General features: G+C 37.5%; 1 protein-coding gene across 2 annotated transcripts in view; it reads left to right on the forward strand.

Moving 5' to 3' along the window:
- The window catches only part of LOC129752331 (uncharacterized), a 249,112-nt gene that overhangs the window by 186,868 nt on the left and 46,283 nt on the right, over positions 1 to 15,961 (forward strand). For both annotated transcript variants that reach the window (XM_055748117.1, XM_055748118.1), the window contains one exon: positions 82 to 706. In XM_055748117.1, the coding sequence (XP_055604092.1) occupies positions 82 to 706 (625 nt within the window). The remainder of the gene's footprint in view (positions 1 to 81; positions 707 to 15,961) is intronic.

Here is a 15,961-nt window from a genome sequence, read left to right on the forward strand (position 1 = left end):
ATTTAAAACCCCTTTGGTCAGATATAAACTATTTCGTGTAAATAGCCTTTCATAACTTGAATATATCATTCTCTTCCTCAGTTCCCACTCCTTCCCATCTTTCAATAGAAATAGAGGTAGTGGTAGTCAGTCGATGGACGAGACAAACGATCGTTACACTAACAAACTGTTCAAACCACGAAAAACCAATGCTAGTCTTCCGCTGCCCAGTCACAGCAGAACGGCTTCGAGTCCTTCGAAGCTAGCCGAGTTAGGATCAACTGAATCGTCCCCAACGAGCAACTCCAAACGAAATCTCAGCAATATTGAGCAGCGCAGCACCGATTCCGATAAGTCGGACAAGTCTCCCAGCAAGCAGGAGACCAAGAAGTTTTCCCTCGATAGTCGTCTTTCGGAGAAGTGCTTCAACCGAAACTCCGATGGCCATGAAAAGCCAACCAAACGAAGTTCTTCGGGAGCTAGTGACAAGCACCAGAAACGAAGTTTGGATGACAGCCAGTACAGCCAGGCCGCTAGCCGAACGCCTTCAGAGCGCAGCTTCGTGCTCAATACCCCGGACACTCCGAAAAGTCTGATGGCATCTCCGGAACTGTTGGCTGAACTGCTGAAAGGTTCTAGTGAAAAACTTATTACCGAGCAGCTGACAGGTGGAAGTGGTTCCAGTGGTTCCAGCAATGCTCTACCGACAGCCGTGCTGAAGTGTTTGGTAAGTGCTTTACTCATGTATCCATCTCTTTAAACACCACAAGGTTCATTCGAGATAGTGGCTCCTTTATCAGATTTATAAAATATTAACTTTATCAAACTTTTCGATATCTTAACCTTGTTAAGCAAGAATATGTAATTTCTTTATGATCCGAAGTGTGTTATCATTCGTCTACTCACAAATGTTGACCGATTTTGATGATGATAGATTCCCATCAGTTAATTTTAAATGGTATTATAAGCTTCTGTTGCGTGGCAACAAATGCTCACGAAGCTTATTGACAATATCGTTAGTAATTTTAGTGAAACTCTTTGAAGGTCAGTGAGCCAGATTTACTCAGTGTAAGCGACGCTTCTTGATCTAAGATCGAGAGGGCGTCCTTAAAGCGCAATGGCTAACCAAGGGATAGTCGACTACGACCACCAAAAAAATGCTTAAACTACTCGCGCGTCTTTTTTGCTTTGTCTGGGCATTGGGTTTGAGGAAAAACCTCAGAAGAAGAGCGGTGGGAAAAGTTTTCCTGAAAACTGGCAAGACATGAGTCATCTCTATCCCTGGAACCTTTTTATGAGTCGGATGTTGCTAAAGAGTCGTAGCTATTTAGAGTTGTAACGGAAGTAGAAAATTGCCGTGGTTTGGAATTGTCGGCGTAGTAGATTGCGTGTTGAAAATCGATATCCTTCGTAATAGTATCGGAAGTTGACGGAAGTGAGGTGTTTGGAGACTAATCCCCTGTCTGACTAAAGAGGCAATCCGACGGCCTATGTTTAGACACCCGGAAGACGTAGTTGGCAATTCGTTGGTAAGTCGTTGTACTTTATTGATTCCTTTGAGATCTTTGGGATTGAAATGCGCTTGCATTGATTTTCAAAGAGCCGATCCATATTCCCAACGATATTGCCAGTTTTCTTCTTCCCTTAGTAGAGCTCGAAAACAAATTATCCCCCGCTGGGTTAAGAGTCCGGGCAAAGTATCTTGGCTGCTAGAACATCTGCATTCGCAGATGGCGCAAAACTGCTGGTTGTAATATTCGCGACTATTGAAATTAAAGAGGTAAAATATCCACTACGTAACACTTCTTAAAAACCGGTCAGTATAATTCAATAAAAAAACCTTCTCAAAAAATTTAGTTTTTGACACAAAAATCAAAATTTAAAGCAACTTTGGTTGAGATTTGTGTACGATTTTGCGTACAAAATCGCAAACCCCTGAAAGCACAGGCCCCCATTTCATGATCAACTTTCTAGTTGATAAGTTCGGGCATAATCCGAGCAATTTCCAACGAAATCCGGCAACCAGGAGGGACCGGAATTTCCCAAAATTTTGTATTAAATATTCGGACAAGTCCGGGTAAAACCGCGCAATCTGGCAAGCTTTTCATAGATTCATTTTGTAGTTCATTTATTTTAATTTCTCAACATTTTTAAACTAGGTCAAAATCTTTCAATGAATTACCTGTAATCGGCTATAAATGAAAAAAGTTCCGAAAAAATCTGTGTTTAAAATGCTTATAACTTCTGACAATTTTATTCTATTGAGCTGTTTCTACAAAATTCGAAATTGTTAAGAATAAATGTATCATGCATAAATATGTGAGGGTCCGATGGAAGTTTTGACCACCATCCCGGAACTTTTGGTAGAAAAAAAGTATTTCGATCTCTTATTTTACACTGAACAGATTTTTTAAACACAAATTTTAGTATGATTCCATTAAGACTATGTTATTCATGGAACATATCGTGCGAGACCCAATAACCGTGCCTTTAACACGTTCGTCGCCACGTCACCCATATTTGGCAGACGGGTGTATTTCCTGGGGGGCCCCGTCACATCAAAAAGCAGGTGACGCTCTCTTACTGGAGTTTACCGCTCAGCTTCGCCACACGTTTCAAATATGGGAGTTCTTCCTCTTTGCTTTCTCTCTCTGAAAATTTCTTTGGGCCCGGCTAGCAAAACTACCAAAATGAGCGTGGCGACGAACGTGTTAAGAAGTGATGGATGTTCTTCTTCTTCTTCTTCTTCTTCTTCTTCTGCTTCTTCTTCTTCTTCTACCAACATAGCCAAAACATGTAAGCATCCTGGAAAATGGAAGACTTTCGTCCTTCATTTTTCTTTTCAATGTAATCTCTGTTACATTTAAAAATGCATTGCAGAGATTTCTACGGCCAAGTCAAGCATGTGCAATACCGCAAAAGATACTGGAACAAGGGGAGGAATAAAGCGTGGATTTTTTTGCAAATATTTTCATCCGTTTGGATGATTCATCCCGATAAAAATAAAGCGTGAAGTTCCCTGCCAAACACTTCATACGATAATGTACAATAGCTCTGTATAAAGTTTCTGAAGCTGATTTGGTTCTTCTTACAGCCTGTAGTTTTCTCTGATACAGCACTCTTCACAATTTTGTACACCTTTGTGACTAGATTTTTTTGACTAGATTCGATACTGGTTCTTTCAAATTAACACTTTTTTCTTCCTCAGTTAAAAGAACTTTATTATGGAGCGAAAATTTTTGACGTCCGCGCAAGTCGACGCCTACGTCACATGAAACCCGAGGGCAAGTTTTAAGATTTTCTTAAGGATGTTCTTTGTGCTGTTTTGAAATCCATTTTTGTGCGATTTTGAAAAGCATAGCACTGAAACGTAGTATGAGTGACGATCTTCAAGGGGAAACATTGTTAAGTTTTATATCGAAATGTAGCACGAAACGCGAAATCAGAAAAAGTAAATCACATATTTTTCTTGTTTAGATGACCCGCTTAGTGTACCCACGCACTGTTTAAATTTAGTTTTTTTGTAACGTTTAGAGAATTTTGATGAAAAACTCAAAAAAAAAAACGAAATAAATAATTAATTAATTAAACCAAATTCAAATTAAACTTTGTTTAAAAACCCTCATGCGCCCAGAAATTTCTACCTGTTTTAGTTCCTGGAGTGTCAATTTGACACTCCTGACTAAAATCGGTTTATCTCTCTTGTTTCTTAACCTATTTTTAAAATTTATGGTTTTGGAAACCTCTAATGTAACTCCAATATGTTTTTCAGACAATATTCAGTTACAACACTTCAGTTTTCTGCCTTGGAAAAAAAAACCTAAAAATCATGTTTCGGAAAAGAGACCGTAGATCAGCTATGAAATGCTAAAAAAATCCCTCAGTATCCAAAAAAGTAAGAAGCTATTTGTTGCGCATAGGAAAATTTGATTTTTTTTCCAAAATTTTCAAGATCATGACCACAAAAAAGGTAAAAAATTGGTGTAAGAACCGTACTTTTCAATCAATGAACCGTTAAAATTGTTTAAGTCACACCATAAAATTTTTGAAAAGTTTTTTTGGAAAGTTGACGTAATTTGGCACATTTTCACAACTTAAGATTTCAACATACGAAACACAAAATTTTTTGACGAATTTTCAAAGGTAGCGGGTTTTCTAGATTTTTGTCAATTTGCAATTTCTCAGATTTTCCAAGACTCTAAGTGGATTTAAGTGTAAGAAAATCTGAGAAATTGCAAATTGACATAAAGTTCGGTAAACAACTACTTTTTAAAATTCGTCAAAAATTCTGTGTTTCGTATTTTGAAAATCTTTCGAACAAAAATGTGCCAAATTATGTCAACTTTCAAAATTTATCTGGTGTGAGTGTGACTTATACAATGCTGAAGGTTCATTGAATGTGCTTGATGGGATTTCAACTTCTCTCATAGAACTACAGCTTGCCTCTCAAACAACTTATGAGTTGGTCTAATGGTAAGGTGCTGGTGAGCTAACTTGGAGGATTGGAGTCTGATTCAGTTTTCAGATTTTTGACGCCGTCATAACTATGTTATAATATTTTAATGGCATTTCGGCGAGATGAACTCTAGTAGAATGAAATTGAAAGATAGGAAATGATAGGTGGATAGTTAAAGCTAGGGCGCTTTTGGAGAAGAAACATTGAAAGGTGGTTTTGAAAATGTAAGTCTAGGGCATGTGGGAGAAAGCTCAAACTAATCGGTTGAATCTTTGCTCTACCTACCTACCTAAGGGTCCAGCGCCGATTGACCGGCGCATAGGGCTGAGATAAAAGATCTCCACTGCTGGCGATCCGGAGCCAGCGTCTTCACTTGCTGCCAGCCGAGGTTCTCGTCAACTGTGCGGATTTCAGCGGCTAGACTTCGCCGCCACGAGCTTTTGGGCCTGCCTCTTCTTCGATGCCCATCTGGATTCCAGTCAAGCGCCTCTCTGCAAATCTCGTTTTCATCTCTTCGCAGCGTGTGCCCAATCCATCTCCACTTACGTTCCCGAATCTCGATTTCTAGCGCCTTTTGATGACACCGGCGATGAAGTTCAACGTTTGAGATCCAGTTGCCAGGCCACCAAGCGCGGATGATGTTCCGCAGGCAGCGATTCACAAAAACTTGCAGTTTTCGCGTCGTCACCGCATATGTGCACCAAGTTTCACACCCGTACAGCAATACGGATTTGACGTTTGAGTTGAAGATTCGGATCTTTGCTCGGCAACGGTTAATTCTTTATGGGAGGCGAAGCAATCGCAGCTTCCATACAGAATCAACCCGATGGATTAGATGTGTACCTACACACCTAATCGAGCAAAAATTCAACCGACCAGCGACTATCGTTTTTCCACAGGGCGAATTTGTCTATATGAGTATCGGAAAAACGCGTTTATCGTAGGCTTGCCAGATACTTTCAGAAAAAAGCGGGACATTTCACGAAAAAAGCGGGACACAGCGGAAAAAAGCGGGACATTTAAGAAAATTTAAAAAAAAGCTTAAATGTGTAGCCAAACTTATACGTTTACTATCAGCCAAAATTTTGCTCAAAGGTTTTTTTAACGCAGATTGATTTTGCTTATTTTTTCTTACATGGCTTTTATTTACAGTGATTTTTGCAATATGCACCGTTTTTTCCACAGTTCTCGCAAATTAACAAGTTAAATATTTGAGTGAAAATATTTCTAGTCGTTCATGTGAACGGCGGATTTGATACCGCGTTAAAAACCATTGTTAACTTTTTATAAAATAAGTTTGTTTGGTAATTTGTTTGAAAGTTTGAAAACATCAAGAAAACTTTCATCTTTTAATACTTTGGACAATTGAAGGTGGTGTATAATATTTGGAAATTTAACTAAGATTCCGACGAAAAAGTGTATCTCTATAATTCTATAATGTATAATTATCTGGAGGCAACTTTAACAATTTTTTTTTCATACATTGGCTTACGTCCTGCAAAAATACTTAACTGAATACGAATCTTATTGTACTGATAAAAGCTTTAGATTTATTCTGTATTGCCTTATATAAGCTATGGAAAATGCTGCTTATTTTGAGAAAAAGTTGATTTGAAAGATTTTCTGTTAATCATAAAATTCATATTGAGACTAAATTTTGATTTTTTCTGGTGTCAGTCAGTTAACTTTGTAAACGTTTTCCAAGAAAAAAAAAGCGGGACATTTTGAGGAAAAAGCGGGACAGCGGGACATTCAACAAAAAAGCGGGACATGTCCCGCTTTTGCGGGACGGATGGCAACCCTAGTTTATCGTGCGCCCTTGTCAAAAATCGATTCTGTTCTCCCATGGTTTGAGGTTATGGCTGAGGCCTCCTGCTAAGGTGGTGTTCGTGTAAAACTGTCAATATATCCTAATAGACCCTTACGCTTTACAGTGTAGAGAGGGGAAGAAAGGAGGGGACTCCATATAAACTTTGTTGTTAAGCTTAAATACTTAGAGCACCTGCAACGGTTCAGGCGTAAATATTGGTTTTAAGTATACCAATTTTAGCAAAATTTGAAATTTTAGAATCGGCTAAAACACCCACTCCCCACCGGTGTAGGAGCAAATTTAATACGGAAACACTTGATCTGTACAACCCTCAAAGTACTCTGCAAAGTGATCCTGAACAGGATCCAGGAGAAAATCGACGCTACACTCCGACGGCAACAAGCTGGATTCCGATCCGGACGATCATGTGTGGACCACATCACAACGCTACGAATAATACTGGAACAAATCAACGAATTCCAGGACTCTCTTCTGCTGGTGTTCGTTGATTTCGAAAAAGCATTCGACCGACTTAACCATGAAAACATCTGGGCGGCTCTAAGGCGACGAGGGGTCCCAGAGAAACTAGTCCATCTCATCGAAGCACAGTACGAGGCATTTTCGTGCAAGGTCTTGCACGACGGTGTCTTGTCCGAACCAATCCCGGTAACTGCTGGAGTGAGACAAGGATGTATTTTGTCACCGCTGCTTTTTCTCATCGTAATGGATGAGATCTTGACTGGATCGATTGACTGTAGACCAAACCGAGGATTGCCGTGGAATCCTTCAACCATGGAGCAACTGAACGACCTTGACCTGGCAGACGATATTGTTTTGCTCGCCCAAACACAACCAGACATGCAGAGCAAACTCGACGACCTCACCGAAAGCTCCAAGGCAGCAGGTCTCAAAATCATAGTCGGAAAGACCAAGTCGATGGAAATCAATACAGAAAATCGTTCCAATTTCGTGGTAGCTGGACAACAGGTTGAGACAGTGGAGTGCTTCCAGTATCTTGGTAGCCAGATTACGCCTGATGGTGGGACCAAGAAGGACATCGAGACCCGGATCAGAAAAGCCCGATTTGCGTTTGCGAGTCTCCGAAACATCTGGCGGTCACGCCAGATCTCTCTACGAACTAAGATCCGAATCTTCAACTCAAACGTCAAATCCGTATTGCTGTACGGGTGTGAAACTTGGTGCACATATGCGGTGACGACGCGAAAACTGCAAGTTTTTGTGAATCGCTGCCTGCGGAACATCATCCGCGCTTGGTGGCCTGGCAACTGGATCTCAAACGTTGAACTTCATCGCCGGTGTCATCAAAAGGCGCTAGAAATCGAGATTCGGGAACGTAAGTGGAGATGGATTGGGCACACGCTGCGAAGAGATGAAAACGAGATTTGCAGAGAGGCGCTTGACTGGAATCCAGATGGGCATCGAAGAAGAGGCAGGCCCAAAAGCTGGTGGCGGCGAAGTCTAGCCGCTGAAATCCGCACAGTTGACGAGAACCTCGGCTGGCAGCAAGTGAAGACGCTGGCTCCGGATCGCCAGCAGTGGAGATCTTTTATCTCAGCCCTATGCGCCGGTCAATCGGCGCTGGACCCTTAGGTAGGTTAGGTAAACACTTTCATTGCAGACACTCAATAATTGAGAAGAAAAAACCCATTTTATTAGAAAAACTGCATAAGTTTTGAGTTTCACGGTTAATTATCTTAAAATTAATTCTACAAATATTCTTTTTGACAGATTCTACAAGGATTCCATTAATTTAAAAGCGAAAATTACTACACAACGAGGAAAAAAAGGTCAATTGAAACAATTCTTCAGTTAATTCAATCAAATTGCTTTGAATCAATGGAATAAAGTTTTGTTAAAATGAAATGAAAAAGCTTTTTTTTTCAAGTTATTGTAGACAGTGATGAGGAAATGAGAAATGTTTATCCCAAAGTCAAAGGAAATTTTCCCTTGATTTGTCGACATTTTTGTTTCACAAAAACTTGTTTCACTATTTGCAAATTTATGTATGGATACAGAAAAATATGCTGATATTGACGAAAGCTCCGAGCAATCCATACGAAACTAAAAATCTCTCAATATTAACAATAACATAATAAACATTTATTTTACCTCATCGAAAAAGTATTAAAATTTTCTTTTCGTTTATTTTTTTCAAATTTAAGAACGCTGACTGGATTAACTAATTCGTCGAGCCCTAATGAAAAGCTTCTTATTTATTTATAAAATCGAGGATAATGTGACATCTATTATTTAGACTTGATATGGTTTTTATTAACATCTATTCTCAATTTATGTTACGTATAGGATGGTTGAAGCGAAAAAAAAACATTCAAATAATATCTCAAAAAGAAATTATTATCACACCCAATGTTACCCAAACATGTGTGAAAGAAATCATTGTTGGCTAAAATTTTCTCACCGTGAACTAAATCGGTCTGTCGTATATTTTGAAAATCTGTTTCAAATTTGCATGAATTTGGAACAAAAGCGTATAACTGTTGGGAAATTTGAAATCGATAACTGTGCTAAAACAGCAATTTACGCCACCGGTGCCAGCCGAAATGTTTTAGCGTGGTCGAAAACCGTGTTTTGCATCTACCGTTGGGACAGCCCTTATCAACCAATGGAACTATATTTGATAAAAGAGGATTTTTGGCAACGAAAAAAATGGGTCAGCAGGGGGTGAAGGGAAGGACAGGGGGGAGGCTCTCTTATCAGTTTTTTAGCATAAATCCAGAACATATCAAGCAAAATCAACCATATTTTATAAGTAAGATTATTTGCGTACGATTAATTTGAGACCCTCCTTTTTTAGGGCGAAGCCTAAGGAAACAGATTAAAATTATCAGATCTCTAACACTAATTTATAGATCAAGATTCAAAATATTAGTTTAATTTATCTTTGTGTTGCAATTCGAAACTCCAGCTGCAGCTCTCATTTTATAGCGGTTGCTTATGAATTATGTCATAATTAGATTTCAAATAATGCCAACAAAACAATAAAAATTTGAATAATTTCTGAAAATATCGTTTGATTTGGAAAGGTGTAGCAAAGCACACTAGGTCAGCTAGTCTATATATATAAAAATGAATTTCTGTCTGTCTGTCTGTCTGTCTGTCTGTTCCCTATGGACTCGACAACTACTGAACCGATTTGCGTAAAACTTGGCTGGTAGGGGTATTGGAGGCCGGGGAAGGTTCCTATTACGGTTTGGGACCCCTCCCCCTAACAGGAAGGGGGGAGGGGGTCATATATATAAAAGTGATAAGTCTTCATAACTCGAGAACTGATCATGCAAATGGAACGAAATTTGGCATAAGAGTGTATTTCGGTACGAAGAATGTTTCTATGATGATTTGGCACCCCTCCCTCTATCCAGTGGGGAGATAGGAAGGGGGGAGGGGGCCCACCTTACAATTTTTTACTTATCTGGAGAACAAATCAAGCAAATGGAACCAAATTAGGCATAGGACGGTAGTGGAATATGAGAAATGGTTCTATGATTATTTCAGACCCCTCCCTTCTTTCAGTGGAGATTCAGGAAGGAGGGGAGGGGCCTTTAACCCCTTTTATATTACATAACTTGAAAACTATTCGAGAAAATGAAACCAAATTTGGCTTGGAAGGGTATTTGGGTACGATAAATAGTTCTATGAATATTTTGTACCCCTCCCTCCATCCAGTAAGGAGATAGAAAATGGGGAGGGGCTCTTTTACAATTTTCAGCATTACTGGAAAACTAATCAAGCGAATGGAACTAAATTTGGTGTAGAAAGGTATTTGATTACGAGAAATATTTCTATGATATCTGGAGAACCCACTGTTCTTCCAGTCGAAAAAACTTGAGGGAGGAGGGTGCTCCCTTACAATTTTTTACATCATTCGGATCCTTACCCAGCAAATGGAAGGAAATTTCGTATTTATTAATACAAGGGTATTTGAGCACAAGGAATATTTCTATGAATATTTGCCCTACTGCCTCTTGCAGTGGGGCGTTAGGAAGGAAAGAGGGGTGCTTCTTTACAATTTTTCACATAAATCGAGAACTAATCGAGCAAATTGAAACAACTTTGGCATGGGAAAGCATTTGGATACGTTTAACGGTTATTTGCTTTTTTGAGACTTCTTTTTCCTTCAATTGAGGATACAGCTAGGGAAGACGGGAGCTCATATACGATTATTAAGCATAAACCAAGAACTTATCCAACAAATTGAACCAAATATGACATGAGAATAATCATACAATCGAGCAAATGGAACAGAATTAGGCATGAGAGTGTATTTGAATACACGGAATATTTTATCTTGATCCCTTCCTTCCAGGTAGGGGATAGGTAGGAAGAGGGGCTCCGATACCAATTTTATAGCATAACTCGAAAACTAATAAAAAAAAAAACGAAACCAAATATGGCATGAGAAGGAATTCGAGCACAAGAAATGTTTTCCCTCCCTCCATTCAGTGGAACGATAAAAAATGGGAAAAGAGTCACTCATTCAATTTTTTTTATTATCTCGATAACTTATCGAGAAAATGGAACCAAATTTTCATAGGAGCATATTTTTGTACGGGCAATGTTTTTTCGATGGTTTGAGACTCCCTTCTTTTGCCAGATAGTTGACAGAGGGTCACCTTTTTTTCAATAACTCGAGAACTTATCGAGAATGGAGCCAAAATAACATAGGATCGTATTTGTATACAAGGAATGTTATTCTTATGTTATGAGTCCCCCCTTCCTTCCATTAGGGATATAGAAATAGGGAAGGGGGTCACTCTAACAATTTGAATAATTCAAGAACGAATAGGTTAAATAAGTGTCCCATGACGTTATTTAGTTACAAAAAATGTTTCTTTAAAAGATTGGGAGTCTCTTCACATTAAAAGGGAAAGCGAACATTCCAAATATAAAAAAAATATTTTGGCATAAGTTATAAACTTATGAAGCAAAGAATTTTAAAATTTAATTGATATTTTTGTGCAAATAAATGGAAAGTTAAATAACTAGGTACCAAAACGTAATTTTAAAAGGTGTAGCAAAGCACACCGAGTCAGCTAGTCTTTTTATAAAAAACTTATACGTTCTTGTTATACGAAATTAGGAATAATTTCAGTATTTCTCATTTCAAATGATTATTATCAATAAATCTCTGCAAAATATCAACTTGTTTTCTTTTAAGAAAATATTCTCAATTCAATGTGGCCCGTTAGCTTTAAAGGTTTCAAACTCCTGGTTTAAAGACTTCAAAAAAGTTGTCTTTAGTAGATCTTATTATTTTGAGAAACTTTGTCGAACACACCGTCAAGATCGCATAAAAATCAAGAAAGTTACGAGTATTTTAAAAATAATTAAAGTTATTTTTAGCTTTTATTTAATATCATTTTTTTTAGTTAACGATTTAGAAACCTGGATTATTGAACAAAGTTGTTTAAATTATTTAAACACACAATTTTGCGGAACATGTCAGATACATATTTCAACTAAGAAAGGAGATATATAGCAAAATATCCAATATAATGCCCTTTTTCAGTAAGCTACAGTTCACTGAAGAGTTTGGCCGAGTTGGCATAATTTTCTGAGTGGGTTTGTTGGTCAATTTTTTGCTTTCCATTGGTATATAAATTAAACATTAGTTTTGAATATATATTTTTTGCAAGCAAGCAATCAAAAATTTCTTCTAAAAACAACCAAAAATGCGGATTTTGTTTTTCAAATTTTAAGTGTTTCTAGAGGAAAAAGCTCATTACTGATTGCTACTTTGCAAAAAATTTATCCAAAACTAATGTTAAATTTATACATATCAATAGAAAGCCTAAACCAACAAATTAAACTCAGTTGAACTCAACCGACAGCGCGTAAAAAAAAGAGCTGTGCATCCAAAGATAGCCACTATTTTTCAAAACAAAATTATAATCAGATCGTGAAACATCAAAAAGCTAACCAGTTTATCTTCTAAAATAGATTCCGAAACCTCAGAAGACCTAAAGTTTTATCTCTCAACCCCTGCGGTAACATTTGGCGGTTGAAATTTAAGCATTTTATAAAGTTTTTCTTTTTTTTTGTGGAGAAATAAATCCAACTAAGTAAATTGAAATTTCTGGGAATTGATTAGATGAAAATTGATGTTTGAAAAGATGCGATAAAAATCGCAAGATGTATTCTATTCTAATTCGGATGTTTTTCAAAATCAATTTTCATCTAATCTATTCCCAGAAATTTCAACTTACACAAGTTGTAATGGTTTCGATGAAAGTCATAAATGGATAATGAAATATGAGCGCGTTTTGCACTTGCATGATCACTAGACTGGCCCAAATTTGTATGGGATGATTTTTACAACATTTTTTTCAACGCGGCACCCCCTATATTGGTGCATTTAAGTGAAAAAATGATTTTCTGAAAGTTTCAGGTCATTTGGAAGAAGCACGAGCTGGCGCAAAGGATTTGAAATTTGTATGGAGATTTTCAGCTAAATGTATGAAAATCGACATTCTTTCACTCTTTGTGTTCTAAAATATGTTACCAGTATGCTAGAAAGCTCATAATTTCAGGAATTGTAGTTCAAACAAATACAAACAAGTTTGTAGAAGATTATGATGCGATACGAGTTGACTGTGATGAGTTATTTGCAATTGAATGTGTGATTTTTTTCGCGTTTCATCGATATATCGTAAACGCTGTATAGGTGGATTATTAGTACTAACTTGATCGCATTGTCACACAATGAGAATAACAGATAAAAAGTTTGTGTCCTAGGGAAAGTTGTAGCTTATTTTATAACAAATATCTACGAATGTTAAAAGAAAGGTCACAAACTTTCTATATGTTATTCTCATTGTGTGACGATGCGATCAAGTTAGTGTGATTATTAGCCCATACTCCAATCACAATATATCAAAGAAATACGAAAAAAATCACACATTCAATTGCAAATAACTCATCACAGTAAACTCGTATCGCATCACAATCTTCTACAAACTTATTTGTCATTGTTTGAACTACAATTCCTGAAATTCTGAGCTTTCTAGCATACTGATAACATATTTTAGAACACAAAGAGTGAAAGCATGTCGATTTTTCATACATTTTTCCGAAAATCTCCATACAAATTTCAAGTCCTTTGCGCCAGCTCGTGCTTCTGCCAAATGGCCTGAAACTTTCAGAAAGTCATTTTTTCACCTAAATGCACAAATTTAGGGGGTGCCGCGTGGAATATAATGATTTTTTTCGTTGTGGGCCAGTCTAATGATCACTTTTTGAAAATCATGACGACGAGGGGTTAGCTTCGGATATGATTTTTTTCATAGTATACACTTGACATTGAATGTTTTCTTCGTTAAAGAGAAAAATTTAAATTTGATTAGATCAAGATTTTGATTGTAATCTCAGATAAGAATTTCTTTTGTTTGAACAAAAAAAAAGAAGAGAATATGTTTAAAATCAAACGCAATGAAATATTGCGTTCCGTTTGAAAATACTTGAATAATTCATTTTTTTTATTGATTTGTTACTGATAAATCATAAAGAATAGTTGTAACAAACCTTGAACCGACTTTTGGCGAAGGTTAAACCGGCACACGATCCAAATATGTAGTTAGTTATCATCCTACCTAACGGCTGCTTTGGAAGATTTTTTGAACGTTCGTTTATCTGACAGCTTCCACATGGTTGGACAAAAAAGCTTTCCAAACAATTTTCCCATAGCCGTTGTTCATCCTTGATGTCGGGAAAAATGGTGAGAGATTTCATCCGCTCTCTCTCTTTTTCTCCGCCGAAAGTTATCTCAATGAGGGAGGATAATTTCCCCCCCGTAAGCCGTGGAAATCGAACGGGTGGAAAATCATTCGTCCAGCAGAGTGGAATTCCACTCGAGTTTCGAGAGGGCCCCAGCAGAGTGTGTTTGGAGTAGTATCACAACGGTAGCGCATAGCCTATAACAACGCAGTTTTTTCACGAACTATTTGAAAACGGGAGTGTTTGTTTTGCATTACTGTGGCGGAGAAAAGCAAGAAAGCTGATGAAAAGTTGCAACTATTTAACCTTGGGTGCAGGAATTCGGTGAAGATAGAGAAGGAATTTTCCCCCGGAATATCTGATTGCGATTAATTGCTTCAATGAAAATTCATTGTCAGATGTCATACGGGTTTCCTTTTTTCCGGAAGCTGAAACCAGAGATGAATTTTCTTCCACAATTGAAATGGGATAAAAAGTCGAGCATCGATACCAGAATAGTGCAAAATGTGTGATGTTATGCGCTGAAAAACGTGCAGAATGATAGTTGTTTACACGAAGGCAGCCTAAAAAAAATTAATGTTTGGTGGAAAATGCGTGTGCGAAAATGAACCGTCGAACAATGCTGACGCTGATGAGGGATCCTATGTATATGCCCGTATAGTTTACATTGCGTATGTACTGAGTGATATAGCCTTATATCCCCGAATAACCAGCAGCCGATATCCAAAATCTTCAATTCGAATGGTGGAAAACTCAACAGCTGTATTAGTATACACAAAACATAGACTCAACACTCGGTGTTTGTTTGTATTGGAAAATTCTCCCGTTTGTTATGTGATTAACAGACTCGCGATGGAAATGTACTCGAGGTCGCTAGACGCTCAGCACGAATCAATCAACCATCGGTTTTTTATTTATTCATATTAGTTGTTCCCTGCTGAACGCCTTTTTCGGAAAATATCAGAACATTTCCCGTAGAATAAATACCTTTTCCTTTTTCGAGCGTTGAAGATCTTCCATTTCCGCCAACAAATGTGTTCAAGTGGACTTTTCCATGTTAGTTAATCGGCCGAAGCAACAAGTCTACCCCATTGTGCTTCTGTTGATTGCTGGAAGAAAAAAAACTGTGCAACAGGTTTCCATTGCAGCTCCCTCTCTGTCTACAGAAGAATAATTGATTGACAAATAATGGATTTGCATATTTGCAGTGAAGATGTAGGGAAATGCGAAGCGATTTTTTTTCCTGCTATCGGAGATCTAATTAACAAAAGTTAACAAAATTACGTAAAGCTCGAGCAGTAATCTGTGTGATAGGTGAAGGAGAGAAAAACGTGAACATAAAATGATGCCTCTAAATTTGTGCTCCGACTCTGAGGAAGATCCCGAACGGACTCCCAAGTCTTTAAGTGAATCTGGTGCTGGTCCGTGGCATTGTGTCACAAATTGTTACAATGTAAGTACTGTTCTGGAAGCATTGGTTTGATGTGAGATTTTTTTTTTTAATTTTTGGTAAATATTTTCACAACGGAAGAATTGCATTATGAATAGTTTGTATTCAATTATTCTGAAATTAAAACACAAAATATTACATTATTTTCTTTGAAATAAAATAGTCATGAATCATGATACAGCTCTTTAGCCTCAATAGAGATGAATCGCAGACCGCAATATTATTAAATAAAATTTATTGATTTCCACGATGTCCTAAATGATCTAGAATCAGGCAGGAATTATAATGATACATTTTAGTCAATGTTATCTAAGAAAATGCGATCACATATCAAATACATGCAGGATGTCTTAGTTGGTTTGTATTTGCGAACGAAAGCTAAGTAGTTATACAAAGACAAATTTGTAGAATAGTTTGACTGAAAGCATCTTGTTCGTAGATCGCAAGTTTTTTTTGGCTGAATAAGAATATTTTCACTTGAGTTTTCGCAGGCTAAAGAGTAAAGACAAAACTA

This window comes from Uranotaenia lowii, chromosome 3 (genome assembly GCF_029784155.1).
Source record: "Uranotaenia lowii strain MFRU-FL chromosome 3, ASM2978415v1, whole genome shotgun sequence".
NCBI lineage: Eukaryota > Metazoa > Arthropoda > Insecta > Diptera > Culicidae > Uranotaenia > Uranotaenia lowii.